Consider the following 19,223-nt stretch of genomic DNA (forward strand, 5'->3'; position numbering starts at 1 on the left):
CTGGCTCCAGACAGGCTTTGTGTTCTGAGGTGTTTTGCTCTTGTGTCTGGGAGGAGGGTCTACTGTAGCACTTAGCTGGGTCTCAGAAGGGCTAGGAGCCACCCCCAAAAGGCTAAGAACCATAATTCCATGTTGTCCAGCACCAAGTCCATAATGTTTCTATTTACTATCATCCAAGCTGTATCCAGGGCTTGGTCCCCTCACACAGGACATATAGAGGCACACTCCATTAAATGATGCTAATCACTGAACAGCTGTTATAACCCTTCATCAAATAACCCATCACATCTGTGATTTCTCTAGTAGGTCCTCAGTCCTTTGTCCCATCATACAGACTTGCCACTCTATGTCACAACTCCCTCCAAAATACACCTGATCTGAGGGCATGGCCTGTTGCTGGAGTTTTCTGTCCCAGCTGGTCCCGCGGCCCTTGAGCCCCAAATAAACACACAGTTGCTATATTAATTATAAATCTGTTGGCTAATGACATTGGCTAGCTCTGTCTTAATTATTAACCCATTCCTATCAATCTATGTATTGCCACGAGGCTGTGGCTTACCTGATAATGCCCCAGCATGTTGTTACTCCTTTGGTAGCATGTTGACTCTGGTGAGGGCCTGCCTACCTTTTCCAGAATTCTCCTCATCTCCTAGGCCTGCCTATCTTCCTGCCTCAGTGTTTTATTCATCAACCAATAAGAGAAACATACATACAGAAGGACGTCCTCATCAATGGCCTGTGCTCCTTGCCTAAAGGCCTTCACCTCAGCTCCAAGCTGGGTCACCTACAGGATCCCGAGACTGCTCCATGCATAGATTCCAGGGGGCGGGAATCAGTCTTCCTCCCTCCTCCTGGTCTTCTCACTGTGCCTTTACCTCAAGGCCCTGCCTACCTGACATCTCAGCACAGCTCAGTGATGCCAGCACCCAGCACACCGTCCAAGCACCTGTCAGTCACCATATCCCCCTCACCGTAGACAGTCATTCCCAGGGACAGTCCCTCCAGTGGCACCAGGGGACCCTTACATGCAGAGTGGAATTCCCCACACTACCAACTTCTTGCCCAGCTTGACCCCTCCGTTGGCCAGGAAAGCTTGGAGCTCCTGGCTTGAAGGTCTTTGCTACTGTCACCATGTCTGGCTTACTGGAGTCCAGAGGTCTATGAACTCCTTGACTCTGGCTTCATCTGGTGGCCCTCCATGTTCCCTTGGGGATGTATGTTGGTCTATAATACCCTCATCTGTCCAACTGACCAGAGATGGAGACCATGAGCTGCCATGGGAGTAAATTCTTAACCAGGTTTCTTAGCCTCCACTTCCTGATGAAGTCAGGGGCGCCTTAGGTTTGGGATTCTCCAGGTTCTAACTTTACATGCAGGGCCATCGCCTCCACACAAAGCTGAAAACTCCAGCCCATGGGAGGCACTGGGTACCAGCTACCGGCCTGACCTCTATGTTTGCATATCTGAGTGCCCAGGAAACACCCACTGAGAGCCCATTCTGTGCCTGCACTGCTCGGACTCTAGGGACATAGAATGAATTACAATTGGCAGAGGCTTTGGGACAGAGGAGACAGAAGCTGCTTTCTCCTCTCCCATTGCCATTGCTGGTTACAAATGTATTTGGGTTGACAGTCTTGGTATTTATTCCACAACCTAGCAATTATGAGAAGGCACTCCTGGCCCAGGCTTCCCATTGGATAATTGACAACAAGAGACTCTTTGGAGACTCATGTCAAGCCTGAGACATGTGTACAGGGACCGTGTGCCTGGGTAGGGCTGGGCATTAAGACATACTTGAAGCCGGCTGCTCCATTCTGTCTACAGCTCTGCACCCCAGTGATTCATAACCCTGAATGTAATTCAGGCATGTGACCTGGACCCAGAGGTGAGGATGCCACCTCAGCCTTGCCTCTGTCTCAACAACTCCCGCTGACCTGTCTCCCCCTTTGTGCCACAGCTAGAGTACTTCAGAAGCCAGGTCATCAAAGCCACTTTTGGAAAAGCAAAGCCGTTCCGTGACAAGCCTGTCACCGACCAGCAGGTTAGTGTGGCTCTCTGGCCACGTGACTCCTTCGCTTCTGTCTCCGGGATCTGGATGCCAGAGCCTAAGAGCATATGCTTCTGTTTTTGTTAGTGACACATATTTTTCACACTGTTGCTACACCATAAAGATTTGTTTTGATTTGAGGGGATTTCCTGGCTTTTGAAGTGAAAGCTGGTTAAACTCCCTTGAAATGTTACTTGGGAAATCAAGTCCAGCCAGGCAGACTCTTGTCTGGTGACCAGACACACTGATAGTCTGTGAGCAGAGGGGTGGCTTGGCTTTGGGCCACATACTTTGGTTGATTCCTTTCAAAGGGGAAGATAACCTCTGCAGTGTGGACAGGGCCTCTGTGCCTCTTGCCTTGTTATCTTTCTCAGCCCTTTGTGGCCAAGAGCAGATAAGAAACCAGAAGTGGAGGTTGGAGAGATGGCTCAGTCAATAAAGTGCTTGCCTTGCAAGCCTGAGGACTTGAGTTCAGTCCCTGAAACGCAACTAAAACACAAAGATCTGTGTGGCAGGATAGCATATGCTCGTAACCGCAAAGCTAGGGAGGCATAGCAAGCAGATCCCAGGGGCTCGGAGTTCTCTCACCAGCCAGTCTTAGCCAACTTGGCAAGTTCTAGGCCAGTGAGATATCCTGTCTTAATAAAACAAATGAGGAATGGTAACTAAAGTGTCCTCCAGCCTCCACCTACACACACACACACACACACACACACACACACACACACACACACACACACTGCATATTCTCTCACACGTGTACCTACACACATGTGCACTGTTGTACATACACACACATCACTCACACACAGAAAAAAAAAACCACAGGCAGTTACAGAAGAAGCTGGCCTGTGAAGGTACACAGAACACCTGGTTTAGTGTCAAGTCACTGGTACTCGTGTGGGAGGATCAGGAACAAATTCAGTGTGACAGTGACGTACAGACCTCCAGTTCCTGGGCCATGTGTTCTGGTGACAGAATGCCTGTTCCTTCAGAGCCAGGATCTCGGGGCCCTTATTCAGCCTCCTGAGCCAGGGCTTATGCAGCCAGTCTGCAGTCAGTCACTGCCTCACAGCGCACACTGCCCTGAGACACCTTCCTCTCTGTCCTCTGGCCAGCTGATAGAGAAGATCGTCCAGATCACCGAGGACAACCTCAGCTTCCATCAGAGGAAGTGGGCCCTGCAGAAGGATACTCACCTGAGCAACTCCAAGCAGGAGGAGACCATGGAGAACATGGAGAAACTGAGGACACTGCTGAGCAACTGCCAGGTAGCCTCTAACCTCACAGGCAGCCAACTTCACAGGTGCCACCCCCCCCCCCCACCCCCACCCCACCCCACCCTGCCCCCCGTCGTCACCACTCGTCAAGAAACCAGAAATCAGCCTCATTTCTGGGTCAGGCTGAGGAGAAACATTCTTCTCTAAATCCACCCTTGATTCAAAAATGCCTCCCAGGGAAAGTTGAGATGGCCAGAAAAGATGGCTGAATATTTTCGGGTAGTGTCAGCCCAACATCTCACATCTGTGGAGCAAGAATATTAAGGAAAAGATTGTCACCCACATTGAACATGTACAGATTTCTTTTCTCTATTAAACTCAAAATATAGCTCGGTCAGTGATGTGCTTGCTTTGCAAGCATGAGGACCCGGGTCTGAAGCCTTAGCATCCACATTAAAAAGCTGGGCAGCACAAGCCTGTAGCCCTAGTGCTTGGGGAAGCTGAGGTCCTGGGGGCTTGTTTGACACCCAATCTAGCCAAATAATCTAGCTCTAGGTTCAGTGAGAAACACTGTAAAATAATAATAATAATAATAATAATAATAATAATAATAATAATATAATAATAATTGGGGCAGGGAATGTGTAGCTAAGCCCTGGCATTCGTGACGCCCTGGGTTTGATCCACACCACCACAAAAAGCTGGCCATGCTGAGGCAGGCCTATAATCCCAGTACTTGGGGGACGGGGCATGGAGGCTCTGGGATCAAGTTCAATTCTCATTTACCCAAGAAGGTGGAGGCCAGCCTGGATTTCATGAGCCCTTATCTCAGACACACCAAATGCTTCCTCACAGCAAGGTATAGAGAGTGGTTGAGGAAGACCCCGGCATTGACCTCTAGTCTGCATACACACACCCCAAAAGTCAGCCATGTACCAGAGAGGTCTTGATTTTGTTCAGGGTGGGCCATTTGCTTTTGTACAAGGGATGAAAGCTTCGGCCTCGGGCACAGTGGGCAAGAACTGTACCATGGAACTTCATCTCCACTCAGACAATTTTCTTGTCGTGGTTCTCCTAGCACACACGTTGTGCTGGGTGTTGCAAGTTGCCTAGAGGCCATTTAAAGTATACAGAGGGATGTGTGTAAGTTGTATACAAATGTCATGTCCCTTACTAAGGGATTTGAACTTCCTCAGATTTTGGCATCAGTGTCTTGGAACTAATTAATTCCCCACAGATAGAAGGAGATGACTGTACCAACTCTGGGAAGTCCCCGGCTCTGGAATTTAAAAAGAGAGAGAGAGAGAAATGACAGCTGGGGAAACCACTCAGTTGGTAAAACGGGTGCTGTGCAAGCATGAGGGCCTGAATTTGAGCCCTAAAACCCACATAAAAAAGTTGAGCACAGTGGTGACAGATGTATTATTGGGGCTCACTGGCCAGGCAGCTACCCTACCCAATGACAGGCCCCCCGGGCTCAGAAAACAAGATGAATGGCTCCTGAGAAGCCACACCTGAGAGTCAGACCTCCACACCACATGTACGTACACACACACACACACACACACACACACACACACACACACACACACACACGCATGTACACACACACAAGAAAGAGACGGAGACAGAGATGCTTCTATTGAAAATCTTCATTCTTGGCCCCGCAATGAAAGCTATTTTCAGCTCCTCCTTCCCCTCTAGAAGAGGCAGGACAAAGGCCCAGTGTGCCCCTTGGTGCCCCACGCTGAGCATGTCAGAACACACAGCTGCTTCTGCTTTCTCTTGCAATCAGAAGTTACTATTTAGGGAGTTTTTCGCAAATGTTGACTTGTCAGCACTCTTTCAAACAAGTCAGGAAACCGCACTTTCTGTCCAGCGTGTGCGTTGATCTTGACAGGAATTCTGATGACTCAAAGTAGCCAGATTTGGGTCTCACGTCAGACAGATTGACGTAGCAATTTAGCATTACACAGCCTTAAAAGGAGATCCCTGTGTATCAAAAGAGGGGCTGGGGAGATGACTCAGTGGGTAAGTGTGCTCATTGTGCAAGTTTGAAGACCTGAGTTCAAATCCTCAGCACCCATATAAGATAGACAGGCATGGCTGCAAGTGCCTATAACCCAGCACTGGGGGGCAAAGACAGGCGAGTGATCCCAAGAGCTCACTGACTAGTCAGCCTAGCTGAAATCGTGAGCTGACGGTTCACTGAGAGGTGCTGTCTCAAGGCACACACACACACACACACACACACACACACACACACACACACACACACACTCCAAGACCAAATTAAAGTGGGAGAAAATAAAAGCTGCCAAAAGAAACTGAATGGGCTGCCATGCCAGCTTCCTGGACAAATCCAAGTTCTCATTTCTCACGGGTTGGTCACATCAGGGCCATTTCTAGCAGCTGGGTCTGTCTGCTCATGACCTGTCTGTTCCCTAGGCTTGCATGAGGGAGTCCTGCAGCAGCAGCGACCTGAAGAAGGAGGTGGGGTTCCTTCAGCACCTGCAGCTCAGCCCACCGGTGTCGGGGCTTCAGAAGGCTGTAGTGGACATCCTGCGAGTGTCCCTGTCCTGGCTGGAGGAAACAGAGCAGTTGCTTAAGGACCTCAGCATCCAGCTGTCAGGTTCTGACAAAGGTAACTGGGCCCTTTTCTCTCATATGGTTGCATGTGTCTGGAATATCACCATGAACCCTCCTGAAATAGGACATGGTAATGAGAGAGGATTTGTGAATCAGAAGGGCTGGCAAGATGGCTCAGCAGGTAAAGCCTCATGATCTGAGTTCAATCCCCAGGACTCACGGTGGAAGGAGAGAACCAACTCCCTGTTAGACCCCCGGAAAACTCAGGTATCCGGGGTCCCAGGCCACGACTTCGGTCACCCCAGTCACCAGGCGGATTCGAGAGCTTGCTGCAAACTGCACGAGGCTTTATTGTAATTTAACAAGCTAACCCCATGTTAGCTCGGGTCTTTCACCCACCCACCATGGCGGATGGCTAGCAAAAGGCAGTTCGAAGCCGCTGCATACAGATCTTTATAGGGCAGCGTAAGGGGAGTGTCTAGGGGTACGCACAGGTTCAGGATTGGTGTGCCTCCAGGATTGGAGGGTTTGCCCTGTGTTGATTGGTCAACTGGTTGTTATGACCCATAGGCCCTCCCAGGGTGGTTGCTATGCTCTCTACGTCATTGCTTTGCGCTTGTCTGTAAAGCACACCCAGAGTCATAAAGCATAGCGCCACCAGCTAACTTCTGATTGGTTCCTTGTCACGAGGCAGGCATCTGACTTTCTAGTGACTAACTTCTGATGGGTTCCTTATCACGAGACAGGCATCTGACCTCTAAGTTACCAAGGCAGATTTATGGCAACACGTGTTCGGCTGTTATGGCTGCTGAAAGGGGAGCAGGTCCCTTCATTCCCCCATTTTCTTTTTTGGAAATTCCAATCATGGAATTGCTGTCTCTCTAGTGCCCCCATCAGGGAGTGAGAGATATTGGCATCCCCATGCAAGGGAGTTCCTTTTGACTTAGCATTTTAACCAGGGAAAATGGGCATCGAATTCTTTCCCAAACTGCTTCCTGCTGACTTTGGGGCAAAGTTAGGGACCCCAGAAGGTTGAAATGCTAGTCAAAAGCAAAAAAGGAATTTAGGCAATGGGGAACCCATTAGGGGCTTTCGGTAGACTTTGTTGCAGAGACAGGGGTTGTCCACATCAGCTGGACTGGTTCACATCCACAGCAAGTCCAGGGCTCGCAGTCTACTTAGAACAGCCTGTAGTCAGCAACTGATACTCAGATGTCTGCCAGAAGCAGAAACATGTTTAAGACATGTTTAAACTAGGAACAGAGGTTTAAAACTCATTTACTGAAGCCCACAGTGCAGAAAAAGCAGATATCTGGATATCTGCTCAAACAGCAGGAACATATTTATAACTTTGAGTCCTAGCAAAAACTACAGATTTGGGCTATAAGCATGTACGCTTTTCTTCTGTCCAGAGAGCCAGGTATGGACAGAGGTGCCTTTGGCCTGATGAAAAGCCCTTTAAGTTTATACTTAGATGACAACCAAAATAAACTTAAAAACCTTGCGCTTGTGTCTGAACAGTAGATAGTCACTATTTTATCAGCTAACATGCTGACTAGTCTATAGTGGATCTGACTGCCTGATGCTGTCAAGCTGACAACCAGTAATATTTCAGAGATCTGAGAAGGGTATATTTTATCCAAACCTACTAAAAAGTGACAGAAGCCAGTCCATATACAGTTAGCCACACCCAAGTTTCTTCATTACCACTGGAGGCAGGTGTCTCAAAGACCAGCAATCTTCGCCAGGCCTATAAAGTGAGAGGTTTTTTTCCTCTCTGTGGAAGAGGGACATGGAAAAGACTGACCTTGTTTTGTCTAGGCAAAGGGTGTGCAATCAATTTTCCAGTGTCCAGCAGCTTTGTCCACAGTCTCGGCTAGGTCCTGGCAGGCAGCAGGTATCACATCTGAGCATCTTGCTCACTGATCCAGGTGCAGGAACTGAGATGCCTCATAATCTTCTTTGGAGACGTTGGGTCACTGTCAGGATCTGGCAGTCTGTCTGACATTATAAACTTTAAAGATAACAATTTAAATGCCATATACTGAAGATCTCTGAAGCATTAGAGGTCTGTTTGTCTGTTTTAGTTACTTGCCTTAAGCACACAAGAAGCATACAGGTGGCTAGGTAAGGTCTTATTTCTGTAATTAATTTCCAGCCTGACTGTAACTGGTTTTAACTTAGTAAAATATTTGAAACTTAGCACAGCTGAACTTAAAACTGCATAGAGCTACCTTATATTTCTTAAACAGTAGCTACATGTAAATATTTTAGCTGCTTGCTCAAATGAGACAGGGTTTTTCTGTGGCTTTGGACCCTGTCCTGGAATTCAATCTGCCGGACCAGGCAGGCCTTGAACTCATAAAGATCCATCTGCCTCTGCCTCCCGAGTGCTGGGATTAAAGGCGTGTGCTACCAACGCCCTAAACTTAAAGGCATGTGCCATCAACGCCCTAAACTTAACTTCTGAAAACACAAACTGTAATATCTTATAATAGATTAGCATCTTTTATAAAACAAGAACTTTACATTGTCAGGCTTTGCTTAAAAATAATTCTAAATTGAAGCTCTTTAAGTACAAGCATTAATAAAAACAAACATTTAAAAAACTGGTTTTAAAAAGAAATTTAAATTCCCTTAAAGTCTTTTTGTAATATATAGAAGCGTTAACATTTTAAATCTTAATTGAAAAACTCAGCAAAATGGCTACCAGTCAGCCATGTGACCAGTTTGCCATGTGGCTGGCTACAAAATGGCCGTAACTTGCACCACTTGCTTAGCTACATGCTTGTAACAGAACTTAGGTTATACCAGGAAACAGAATATTTTAAAACAAGTATTCATAAGTTACTTGAGAAATAAACAGGACTTTTTAAACAGAATTAGCTTAATATGGTTAAAGTTTTAACTTATATTACCATTTTTAAAATTCACTATTTGTAGACATGAAAAACCATAAACAGTTTACAGTTTACATTTTTCTCTGACTTGTAACAACCTTTTCTCTGACCTTCTACGACTTGCTTTAACTCTTTATAACCTTTTTATATACTTTTAGTTCATTCCTCTGACTTTCTTAGACATTCTTAGACAAATTTCCTTTTTCCCTCTTTATTACGTAAGTCTCCTACATTTTCCCTTATTTCTCAGTCAACATAGAAATTTTTATCAAAGTCCCTTTTACAGTTCTTAACTTAATAACTTTAAGGCTGTTTTTTTTTTTTTTTTTTTTTTTTTTTTTTTTTTTTTTAGAAGTCCGGATCAGGCCAGATAAGTTCATACGCTCGAGCTCCATGTGCTCAAGGCAGAGAGACCTGGGGTGGGGGTGCTGCTGGTAACCCCAGACCCTCGGCCAATGCAGGGGTGGGAAAAAGACCCCCGAGGCCCCCCTGCATACCATGTGTGTGGAGCACAGAGAAGGTTGGGCAGCCAGGCAGATGGCAGCCTTGCAGCCATGTTCCCTCAGAGCAGGGAAACTCCCGAGGCAAGCCAGGACCCATGGCAGGATGGCAGCTGGGGCAGAAACAGCCCCACTTGGCATGCCTCACAGACCCGAAGGTGGGGATAGAAAGGGGATGGCGTGGTGGATCCTGAATTGAAAACCAACGATGATAACACAGAATAGACAGGAAAGAACAGACGACAACCCAATCCACCAGCGCCGCTTATAAGGCAATGGCACCGGGAAGATGGGTGGCAGAACCCAGCAGCTAAATCATCGCTAACTGAGGAGGATCCAAGTCCTTGGCCTCCGTCCGTATCTCCTGAGTGTCCTCAGCGCAGCAGTCTGTCCTCCGGGCGCATCTGCCGATCACAGTTGAGGTGGCGCCACGTGCTCAGAGCATCAAGAAGAGACCCCTGCCCCATGCATGCCATGTGCGTGGGCAGTAGGGACAGAAAGAGATGTTTAACATAGACTAGGGTCCTATTCAGAATTTCAGATGGCTAGCCCCATGGAGATCAACTTGGTTCGAAACCAAGTCTCCCCTATAGATTTCGGAAGGCTGCCGCCCGAACCTCTGCCCTAAACAATTCTTGTAGGCCTACTACTCACAGATGTCGCCAGAAACCCCAACATAGGACCTCCATATCCACAAAATTAACAGAAATAGTAAAATTGACACACAAGCAGGCAGTTAGGGTGTGGGCTGCAACAGATCAGATAACAGCTAACAAACCTGTTGCAACTGTTCAGTCACCCAGCCCATTCCAATCCTCCAGGCTTAACAGACATTAGACAGGCCAGACATTAGACAGGACAAACCACGCGGCAAAGAAATGGTGCCCCAAACTAAAATTACAAACAACCCTTGGACTTTCGTCCAGGGCGTAACCAAGGGTTCCAGAAATACGTCTATTCCTGGGCACGTCTGCTTTCCCTATGGTTCAATTCAAACAACCCTCGGACTTTCGTCCAGGGTGGGACTTCGGGGTCTCGAAATATGTCTATTTCCCCCTGAGGTCCGAATTATACAAATACGAGTACAAATCAGGAGTCCTGCGCAGGCTCAGATCAACAAAACAGCAAATTCAAGTGGCACCAAACCAACAAAAACAAGCAAACATATAACATTGAACATATAAGTTGCGAGCTCGAATCATCTTACCTCCAAGATTGAATCCACTCAGGTGAGGGGTGGTCGCAAATCGCGGATGAGCCCCCAAATGTTAGACCCCGGAAAACTCAGGTATCCGTATCCGGGGTCCCAGGCCATGACTTCGGTCACCCCAATCACCAGGCAGATTCGAGAGCTTGCTGCAAACTGCACGAGGCTTTATTGTAATTTAACAAGCTAACCCCATGTTAGCTCGGGTCTTTCACCCACCCACCATGGCGGATGGCTAGCAAAAGGCAGTTCGAAGCCGCTGCATACAGATCTTTATAGGGCAGTGTAAGGGGAGTGTCTAGGGGTACGCACAGGCTCAGGATTGGTGTGCCTCCAGGATTGGAGGGTTTGCCCTGTGTTGATTGGTCAACTGGTTGTTATGACCCATAGGCCCTCCCAGGGTGGTTGCTATGCTCTCTACGTCATTGCTTTGCGCTTGTCTGTAAAGCACACCCAGAGTCATAAAGCATAGCGCCACCAGCTAACTTCTGATTGGTTCCTTGTCACGAGGCAGGCATCTGACTTTCTAGTGACTAACTTCTGATGGGTTCCTTGTCACGAGACAGGCATCTGACCTCTAAGTGACCAAGGCAAGTTTATGGCAAGCACATGTTCGGCTGTTATGGCTGCCGAAAGGGGAGCAGGTCCCTTCATCCCAAAAGTCATCCTCTAATCCCTACAAACAAACATTCACACAAAATCAACATAAAATAGAACTGATTACTTTTTTAAGTAGAGGGGCTGGGGAGTTGTCTCGGCCTGCTAAGAGCCCTGGCTACTCTTGCAGAGGATCCTGGTTTGATTCCCAGCACCCACATGGCTCACAGCCATCAGTAATTCCAGCTCTAGGGGATCGGATGCCTTCTCCTGACCTACAAAGGCACCAAGCACACATGGCACACAGATTTACATTCAGGCAAAACACTCATACACATAAAACTAAACAAACAACTAAGGAAAAATGTTTTAAGTATAACCAGATATGGGGCCACACCTTTAACTCCAGCACTTTGAAGGCAGAGATAATGCAGATTTCTGTGAGTTTGAGGTCAGCCTGATCTAAGCAGTAAATTATCATTAAAGGTGACAGTGGCCTCACTAGGGTCAGGGTGGGGTGGAGAGAGAAAAGATTCAAGTGTCTTTCAGAAGTGCTAGGGTTGAACATACTCAGCAAATGGCAGAAAGACATCTGTGTGACTGTTGAGTCTCTGGGATGCTGGATGTAGCCCACGTTCAAGGGAAAGAATGGGTTCAAGATGATGCAGAGTGCGGGAGGGTGCCTTGTCTGGAAACAGAGACAAATAATTTGTTCCATACACCAAGGGAACTCTACCACATTGGGAGAGGTTCACAAATGGCTGTGGAAGAGAGATGGGGGAAGTGAGAGAGAGGGGGTAAGAAAAGGACAGATGGCAGGTGGGAAGGAGGAAGATGGGTGTGGTAGATAAGAAGGATGGTGGATGGATGATGAGTGGATGGTGGGTAGATGATGGATGGTAGATATATGGGATATAAATGAATGATATATATGAATGATAGTAGGTGGGTGGGTGATGGGTGGATGGATGGATGGATGGATGATGGGTGGATGATGGGTGGATTGATGGGTGAATGGATAAATGGCAGGTAGGATGGTAGATAAATGGATGGATTGATGGGTGGGTGGGTGGGTGGATGGATGGTAGATGAATGATGAATGAATGAAGCCATAGGCGTGGATGGTATATAAAAAGACAATATTGAGTGAGTTCCCAGGGATATGCTCACAGTAGCACTGACATTTTGGAAATTGTGGTTCATTCCTTGAAAAATTGCTACAGAAGTCTGCATAAATATGACATTCATACAGCCATGAATAAGACTAGAGAGATGTTTGCATTCTGATGCTTAGGCCTCCCAGACAGGGTGTCTCCAACGTAATCCATAGGGCAGGATAAAGTTCTTTTAAGAAAATAAAGCAAAAGTAAGAATAAGCTTAATTTATCTAAGTGTGTACACAGAAATGAGAGATGAGGGCTGGGTCAGAGGGGTGAAGGAGCTGATGTGTTTCCACCCTCGGTGACTCTCCAGCCAGAGTGGTCCAGGCTTCCAGGCGCTTGTCTAGGCTGGAACCAATAAGAAACAGATCCTGATCTCTCCCTCGGTAGCAGTTGCACCAAGCTGTGTGTACACTGTCCCCTCCTCACTCCCAAGACCATTTCTGTCATCACTGTCTGTGTCTGTAAATGGAGCCATCTGTTGCTGTAAAGAAATATGGATGTGAAGTTAAGCTGTCAAGGCGGCCGTTCCAGAAAGGCTGAGAAAGACGGGCCTTGGGCAGCACTTCTCAGACCCACCATTGTTGTCTCCTGGATTCAGCCCCAAGCTCTGAGCAGCACTGTCCTGGGCTCTGCAGAACCGTCCTGTGTGTACACACACTGTGTGTGTGCAGGGATGTAGCATGGGAGGCCCCCCGATGTGGGCTCCTTTGTGCTGCTTAATCCCCAGCTTGCTTTTGGGGGAAGATGATCTGTGGCTCGCTGGTGAGATGGGAGCTCTGTGATTGCAATGACTTGGGTTCTACGGAGTTGAGAGGAACAGATGAGAGTAGGAGGAGCAGTGGGGAAGAGAAAGGGGTGGCAAAGGGGTTTTCCTCTAGGCATAAGCACAGTTACATTGAGATCCCCAAAGACTGAAAGGAACAGCTGGAGAGCTTCCTACTTTCTTCACCCTGCCCCTGTTTCCAGCACAGAGCCATCTGCACGAGGAGGAGACGCGGAAGGAAGAGGGTGGGAAGAGGGAGGGTGGTGTTGGCGATGGTAGTGATGGCTGTGGTGGTGAAGGTGACGGTGGTGGTGAAGGTAGTGGTGTGTTGTAGGGTATTTGATCACACTGTGAACCCGAAGATTGCATTATTTACTGGAAAAAAACCAAAAACACCTGTTTCTATTTGTTGTGTGGCTCAGCCCTAGCACACAACTTTAACCCAAGAGCTTTCTGATTGAATATTGTAAACAGGATCAAATAAAGTCAACTATACAGGTCAAGAGGCAAACAAGCAACCAGTCAACAGGAAATGACCATAGAGTGAGTTAGGGTTAAGGTTAGGGTTAGGGTTAGAGTTAGGGTGCTCACTGCTATCCACTAACTCCCAGGAGCCTGTGTAGTCACAGTTCCTGAGGAGAAAGCGGGAATTGTGGGTCATCTGACACCTCCTGGGTACTTAGCATGTGCTAAGTGTGTTACTGCTGGGCACTTAGCACGTGCTAAGTGTGTTGCTGCTGGGTACTTAGCATATGCTAAGCGTGTTACTACTGGGCACTTAGCACATGCTAAGTGTGTTGCTGCTGGGTACTTAGCAGGTGCTAAGTGTGTTACTGCTGGGTACTTAGCACTGTGGTTTGTTTTTCTTAAGTGCTTGTTAGGTATTTTATGGAGTCACATGCTTTTGTATCCTTCCAGCAGCCCAATGAGGCAGGTATTAAAGCTGTTTTATTGTCACTAATGTTGAAAATGGTTATATGAGATCAGTGTGTTTTCAGTCATGGCCCCCACTTCCTCTGAAGGCCCAACAGGGCGCCAGGTGCCTACATCCTATAGTATAAATTCTTCTGTGACCCCAGTCAGAGACAGAGTACCACTGTCATTCCCTGGGTGAACCTCATCCCACTCATATTTGAGTCATGCCCTAGCGTCTCAACCCAATTTCCGTTACTATAGCAGAACAGCTGAGTCTGGACAGTTTATAAAGAAAAGATACCTGCACAGTTCATGCTCCTGAAGGTCCAAGAGCTTGGCGCTAGTGTCTAGTGAGGCCTTTCTGCTGTGTCAGAGTGGCAGAGCCAGCTGCTCACAAAGCTGCAGTGCCCCTTAGGGGCTATGTCTCCAAATACCATGACATATGACTCTGGGGCCCGTTTCAATTCAAAGTGAATTTGGCTGAGGCCACAGCATAGCACCAACAACACAGCCCACCCCCTACCCTTTGGACTATTCTTTGACTCTTCTGCATTTGAGCCTTGGACCCCAGGGTTGGAATTTCAGACTGGCACTCCATTGTGTGGGCAGGTTCCTAGACAATGCTGCATCTCCATTTACCTGTTTGTAAGATGGTCAGGAAACTCACTGGTAAGTATGAGAGGTGAAAGACCGGCCTGGCCCTCGGAGAGCCTTTGCTTAAAAGGAGTCGCTGTCTTCAGCATCCTCAGATATTTGGTGGTGGCCATCCATCTGTGTCTGGGCAGTGTAGTCTGACTTACACCAGGAGACTGTATCCAGACACCACCCTACCTCCCCAGGCAGTGAATTAGCACTTAGTAGGGTCCAGAGACAAAGAGCCCTTTCAAGGCCACCTTAGAGACATGGCCTTGTGTCACAAGTCCCCTTGGCCTCAGAGCCCCACTCCTAACCATCATACATCCTGCCTCCCTTCACAACAGTGTTCTGAGAGCGAAAACTTGCATAACAAGCAAGTCCCTAAGTCCTGAGATAAACCCCAGAGCAGTCCAGGTTGCCTAATGTGGGGGAGCCTTGAAGTCCTGCTGCTCGGCTTCCAAGGAGCACTGCTTCCCATCTGATTATCAAAGGGAGCGCTGAGAAGACACGAAACATCCAAGAGGGAGCCTTGAAAACCAACTGCCCCCATTCGGCTTTCAGGCTCCTTGATAAGGGAAAGAAAGGACTGTTAAGAGCTACCTCTGCGAGCCTGCTTGTCTGTGTCCATTTCTGCAACTGGGGTTGGGGGACCCACACCTGTAGAAGAGCTGAGATATGCCATATTTTTAAGTGGGGAAAGAGGAGAGGAGAGGAAAGGGGGGAGAAAGGGGAGGGGAGGGGAGGGGAGGAGAGGAGAGGAAGAGAAGAGAAGAGAAGAGAAGAGAAGAGAAGAGAAGAGAAGAGAAGAGAAGAGAAGAGAAAAGAGAAGAGAAGAGACGCTCCACTTTGCCTCCACCATCGTCATCTCTGCCATTGTGGGCTGTCAGTTGACTCAGTTCCTCCCCTGCCTCAGTGTTCTCACAAGACTTTCAGAATTAAGGGATCCCTGGCCAAGAAACAAAAACGAACTCATCCCACCATCCCATGCATGGGTATGGACTGAAAACTGTTAACAAGGTCAGGCACGGCTCCAAGAGAAGAAGGTGGAGCAGAACCCCTGTGAAGGATTCATAACAGCAAGGCTGTTCCCACTGACTGCCAGGCAACCTGGTCTACCAGGGGCAACCTAGCCTACCAAACACAGCTCCAAATTTTTATGGCTGGAGATTTATGCTCAGCTGGGGCTGGGATTTGCTATTCATCTGTTTTACATGAGTAAGCTGGTTGGTTCAGCAATGAATGAGTATGTAGGATAGGAAGGAAGAAAGGAAGGAAGGAAGGAAGGAAGGAAGGAAGGAAGGAAGGAAGGAAGGAAGAAAGAAAGATCGGGCCACACCAGCATTCAGGAGGAGGAGCAGCAGGTGTGAGACCCTGTCTAAAGAAGAAGTAATCAAGTTGCAAAACAATATGTAAACTATGTTCCTTTTTTTTTTTAAGTGTCAGTAACTGACGAAAAGAAAAACCTGGGGATGGAACACAAAATTATGGAATGTCATGGCAACAGGGTAGATCACAGAGGGTCTTTACTTTGATTCTGTCGTTCAGCCGCTTTGTGATTGTTTTTGTTTCTTGAGACAGAGTCTCATGTGACTCAGGCTGGCCTTGATCTTGGTATGCATCTGAGAATGACCTTGAAGCTCTGATCCTCTGATCTCCACCTCCTGAATGCTGGGGTACAGGTATGCACCACCACATCCAGTTTATACAGGTGCTGGGAATCAAACCCAGGGCCTCCTATGTGCTAGGCAAGCACTCTGCCACTGAGCTGCACCCCAGCTCCAGTCATTATTATGTTCTGGCCGCTGTGTGGAACACAGAAGACAGCCATGAGCTTCTTCCCATGAGCATGTGTAACCTTTGGATTTTTGCAATGAGCATGTGAAGCTTCTGTAACTGGAAATACAGCAACATCTTGCTCTTCTCCCCAAAGGTAAAATCCCAACCTGATCACAGTTCACCATCGGCTCTTGAGACACAACCTGGCACCCCCTCTCCACTTCACCTTCTGTTGCTCCCCTCTCCCCCTGGTCCTCTGTAGATCCCACCCTTAATTGGCCCTTCTCTTTGTCTCCTGGGTTGCAGGTGGTGGCTGAGTGAGAGCCTAGACTGGCCTTGCCACACAGTTCCTCTCTTTCCAGCTCCCCCTGGGGTCCTTCCAGTAGTTCAGATTCCAGGTATCTCAGAGCTAGCTGATGCCCCTCATGCTTTCTCTCAGCCTGCTTCTGCAACCTAGCTCAGAACATCAACCCTGACCACCTGGGCATGCCTTTGGCTACAGGCAAGTTCCCTGCCTCTAACTCAGAGCAGGAGTCTCTAACATCTCAGGGGTATCTGGCCGCATCTAGAGGCCTCTTTGGCTGACTGAGAGAGAGACTTCTGGCATCTGGCAGAGGCCATGGAGACTTGTGACCACTCCATATGGCAGTTGTACTCAATCTGTGGATCCGGACCCCTGTGGGTGTCACATATAAGATATTCTGCATATCAGCTATTTACACTACGATTCATAACAGTAGCAAAATTATAGTTGTGAAGTAGCAACAAAAGGGTTACATAGTTGGGGGGAGGGTGTCACCACATGAGGGACTGTATTAAAGGGTTGCAGGGTTAGGAAGGTTGAGAACCACTGCTACAGCCGGGCGTTGGTGGCGCACGCCTTTAATCCCAGCACACGGGAGACAGAGGCAGGTGGATATCTGTGAGTTCTAGACCAGCCTGGTCTACAAGAGCTAGTTCCAGGTCAGCCTCCAAAGCCACAGAGAAACCCTGTCTCAAAAAAAAAAAAAGAACCACTGAGATTCCGTGGCAAGGAAGGGGCTGGCCTACCATGCCAGTAACACTATAGAAAAGACGGCCATCGGCTCACTGCTCTAACGGTCCCAGCTTTCATTCTGCAAGCACGCTCTTCCCAGAGCTGCTCACTGCTCAGTCGGTAGCCCAGCAGCTTGTGACTCAGACCCTGCAGTCACACTGACTGGAGTCCCGAGCAGCCCCAGCTCAAAGCCCATCTATCAGATGGAGCGATGACAGGATGCTGCTGTGGCGAGGAGTTCACTGACTCCCAGAGCACCAGGCACACGGGGCGGGGCGGGGGGGGGGTGCAGGGGTACTCAGTGCATTTCCTCCATGTTTAAATCAGGACTGCATATTTTAGGCTCCTCCCCAGGCCTGCCAGAAGTAATCTTCAGGTATCCTCCCGTTCAGTTCCACCCACCATTCCTCCCTCCACCCTTCAGCTGCCCAGGAAAACCGAGTCCCTCCCTGGTCCCCACAGGTCTTCATCCTCTCATGTTTTTTCCATGTGCGGCTCCAACACGTCACCACAGCCCAAGCGGCTCCGAACGTGTATGGACTCTCTTAATACACCAGAGGCCAACAGTCTAGACCAGTTGCCTTGTTTTTGTTGCCTTGCCTTTGTCTCCTTATGAGAACTGTGGGATTATGTTGAGTCTGCACAGATAACCCTGACTAATCTCTACAACAGGATCCTTAACCTAAGCCCACTGGCAATGTCCCTGTCTCCATGTACTCACAGGTCCCAGGAGCTAGGACCCAGCTATTGGTGGCCTCATCCCCTCAGCCAGCCTCTACTTCTATTCTGGAAAGCCCTCCCTCCCACTCTGCCCACACCTAGTGGCTCCTCAGCAAAAGGCCCGTCTGCTGAGACCCTCACGCTCCCCTGTGCTCACCTGTCCTGTGGGTGCTACCCATGGTTCCTGTGTGTTTATCTGTCAGGGTGGACCTGTCGCATTCAGACTACACTGTAAGGCCTGGGAAGGTGCGGTTTCGCAAAATTCCCCACTCTCAATTTGTATACAATTTAAAAACAGGAAATGTTTTTAAAATAAGTGCTTTAGGTGCTGGAGAGATGGCTCAGTGTTTAAGAACACTGTCTGCTCTCTCAGAAGACCCTGGTTCAGTTCTCAGCACTCATATGGCAGCTCACAATTGTCTAACTCCAGTTCCAGGGGATCCACCCTCACATAGGCATACATGAAGGCAAAACAACAATGCACATAAAATAAAATAAAAAAGTAAGTGCTTTATTGATAGGTTTTTAGTTTCTACCAAAACCAAGTCTTCTATACTTTGGATTTGTGACTGACCCATCTAATAACCACTTAAAAATATGTTAGATGACAGCTTGTCCTGTCTTGATGGGAGGGCTGTCGAACCTGTGTCCATTCACCTGTGTGCAGATTCCATAGTTGGGTATAGTCGTACATATCTGTACCCTCAGCCGGTAGAACACTGAGGCAGAAAGGTCACAAATTCAAGGCCAGCCTGGGCTACATAGCAAGGCCATCTCTCTCTCTCTCTCTCTCTCTCTCTCTCTCTCTCTCTCTCTCTCTCTCTCTCCCTCCCTCCCTTCCTCCCTCTCCTCTCTCTGTCTCTGTCTCTGTCTCTCTGTCTCTGTCTCTGTCTCTCTCTCTGTCTCTCTCTCTCCCCCTCTCTGTTTTTTTTTGTTTCGTTTTGTTTTTTGAGACAGGGTTTCTTTGTGTAGCCCTAGCTGTCCTGGAACTCCCTCTGTAGACTAGGCTGGCCTCGAACTCACAGAGATCCACCTCCTGGGATTAAAGGTGTGTGCCACCACCAAGGGATAAAACCACATCTCATAAAGGAAAGGAAGATGAACAAAAAGAAAGGGTGGGAGAGAGGGAGGGTGGGGGAAGAAAAAGACACAGG

At 48.2% G+C, this 19,223-nt stretch overlaps 1 protein-coding gene and 1 long non-coding RNA gene across 2 annotated transcripts in view; one reads left to right on the forward strand and one right to left on the reverse strand.

Annotated features, from left to right (window-relative positions):
- Window positions 1–10,512, reverse strand: part of LOC118238278 — a 33,579-nt gene extending 23,067 nt beyond the window's left edge. The window contains exon 1 of the long non-coding RNA XR_004768130.1: window positions 10,464–10,512. This is a non-coding gene — a long non-coding RNA (uncharacterized LOC118238278). The remainder of the gene's footprint in view (window positions 1–10,463) is intronic.
- Window positions 1–19,223, forward strand: part of Fhad1 (forkhead associated phosphopeptide binding domain 1) — a 115,022-nt gene that overhangs the window by 45,389 nt on the left and 50,410 nt on the right. The window contains exons 11-13 of the mRNA XM_035439431.1: window positions 1,958–2,041; window positions 3,166–3,318; window positions 5,716–5,911. Coding sequence (XP_035295322.1) covers window positions 1,958–2,041; window positions 3,166–3,318; window positions 5,716–5,911 — 433 coding nt within the window. The remainder of the gene's footprint in view (window positions 1–1,957; window positions 2,042–3,165; window positions 3,319–5,715; window positions 5,912–19,223) is intronic.

This window comes from Cricetulus griseus, chromosome 2 (assembly GCF_003668045.3).
Source record: "Cricetulus griseus strain 17A/GY chromosome 2, alternate assembly CriGri-PICRH-1.0, whole genome shotgun sequence".
In the NCBI taxonomy this organism is placed as follows: domain Eukaryota; kingdom Metazoa; phylum Chordata; class Mammalia; order Rodentia; family Cricetidae; genus Cricetulus; species Cricetulus griseus.